This window comes from Echinops telfairi, unplaced genomic scaffold, assembly GCF_000313985.2.
Source record: "Echinops telfairi isolate 266 unplaced genomic scaffold, ASM31398v2 ScPeMD7_655;HRSCAF=1070, whole genome shotgun sequence".
NCBI lineage: Eukaryota > Metazoa > Chordata > Mammalia > Afrosoricida > Tenrecidae > Echinops > Echinops telfairi.
In genome coordinates this window covers 21115833-21117723 of record NW_022104553.1, presented here as the reverse complement: position 1 = coordinate 21117723, position 1891 = coordinate 21115833, and the positions used below count along the sequence as shown (strand labels likewise).

Genomic DNA, 1891 nt, shown 5'->3' with positions numbered 1-1891 from the left:
GTGTGTGTGTGTGTGTGTGTGCCTTTCTTGCGCCGGCCTGGAATCCTGGGACATTTGGGGATGGGGTCCTCTGCATAGGGCTCACTGCCCGAAGACCGGGCTCTTTTTCTGCAGAGGACCTAGGCCCTCAGGTGTGTGAAAATGGGCATACCTGTGTGTATGATAAGGGGTGCTCTTGTCTGTGCAAGGCTAGGGGACCCTCCTGGTGGGGATTGAGGACTTTCCTAGGTAGGAATTAGGGGCTTTTCTCCACACAGGGGGTCCCTGCTGGCACAGTGGGTGATGTGTTTGGGCTGTTAGGGCAGCTCCTCCTGGGGAGAAAGCAGAGAGCCTCTGCTTCTGCAGAGATGGACAGTCCGGAAACCCTACGCAGCAATCCTATAGGGCCCCATGAGTTCAAATGGAATTGTGGCAGTGAGTGGGCTTTTCCATGCAGGGATATGGGGGTCAGTTCTTTACGTGGAGTTTGGGGACTCGATTTGAGTGGGACTGGGAGGCCATTTCTTTACAGGGACACGAGGGTCTTTGTAGAAATAGAACTCTAGAAGAGGCCCCAGGGGACCCCTTCTCTTGTGTCTCCATTTCACTGGCCCCAGGCTAACCAGGCCACGGGGTATGAGGGTCCCGGTGGGCCAGAAAGCCCTGCGGGCCAGGAGAAGGTGCTGTGGTCAGCACAGGGTGTCCAGTTGCCAGCCCTGGGGAAGAGCTAATTATACTCCCAAGTTCCCAAAGGTCAGGGCTTGGTGGCCTGGGAGGACGGGGCAGGGCCTGCCTGGGCGAGGGGAACCTGATCCAGTACACACTCAGGATCAGAGATGAATTTACACCCAGAGGGGCCAGACGCAGGGGGTGGGGTGTCTGAGGGAGGAGGGCTGGGGCTCAGGACTCCTGGTCTGAGGGAGGAGGGATTGTGGGGGTCAGGACTCTTGATCTGAGGGAGGAGGAGGGCTAGGGGTCAGGACTTCTGTCTGAGGGAGGAGGGCTGGGGGTCAGGACTCCTGGTCTGAGGGAGGAGGACTGGGGGTCAGGACTCCTGGCTTCTGAAGAAGAGAGTGGAAGAATGTAGTCAGTCGACTGAGTCCCTCTTTCTTCACCTCACAGCGGCCAAGAAGGCCCCTAAAGGCAAAGAGGCCCCCAAACAAGCTTCCAAGGAAGCCCCTAAAGACCCCCCCAAGGACGCTTCCCCTAAGGATGCCCCAGCAGATGCCCCCAAAGGTGAGGCCTTGTTCCTTTGGGCTCAGCTGTGCTTGACATCTGTCCCCTTTCCCACATTCCCTGCACCCTCTGCACCCTGGGCCAGCCTCCACTCTCCCCACTCCAGCGTGGCTCTGCTCCCTCCCCTGATCTCAGTGCTCCCAACGTTTCCTAGTGTCCAAGGGCAGAGCTCACCTGCTCAGCCCCACTGTCAGACTGCCAACACCTGCCTAGCCTCCAACATCCCAAGCTGACAGCGGGTCCTGGGCTCTCTGTCCTTGAGACCCATCCATGACCATCCCAGCCCACCAACTGCCAGTTCACAGCAGGTGGGGGAACTGAGACCCTGAGGGAGCAGGAAGACTGGCCAAGGGGATCATCTCCTCGTGGGGGGCGGGTGTGGGGGGTTGTAGCCCACTCTTTCCCAGCCCAGTGGAGACCCTTTCTCCCCGCTGGCTTCTGGGCACAGACCCCATCCCCCTTCTCCCTCATTTGGAGCTCCTGCTCCTGACCAGCTATTCCTGGACCCCCCAATCCTGTCTCCTGAGCAGAAGCCCCTCCTGAGGACCTGTCCCCTGCTGGTGAGGAGCCCACTGGGGTCTTCCTGAAGAAGCCGGATTCTGTGTCCGTGCAGACTGGTGAGAGGCCTGGGAGTGGGCAGGGTGGGGAGCCAGACTCCAGGCCTGAGGGAGGAGGG

The 1891-nt window shown here is 59.8% G+C and overlaps 1 protein-coding gene across 1 annotated transcript in view; it reads left to right on the top strand.

Annotated features, from left to right (window-relative positions):
• MYBPC2 (myosin binding protein C2) overlaps window positions 1-1891 on the top strand; it is a 37997-nt gene that overhangs the window by 2674 nt on the left and 33432 nt on the right. Inside the window, exons 3-4 of the mRNA XM_045292620.1 lie at window positions 1102-1215; window positions 1746-1832. Of these exons, the coding sequence (XP_045148555.1) occupies window positions 1102-1215; window positions 1746-1832 (201 nt within the window). The remainder of the gene's footprint in view (window positions 1-1101; window positions 1216-1745; window positions 1833-1891) is intronic.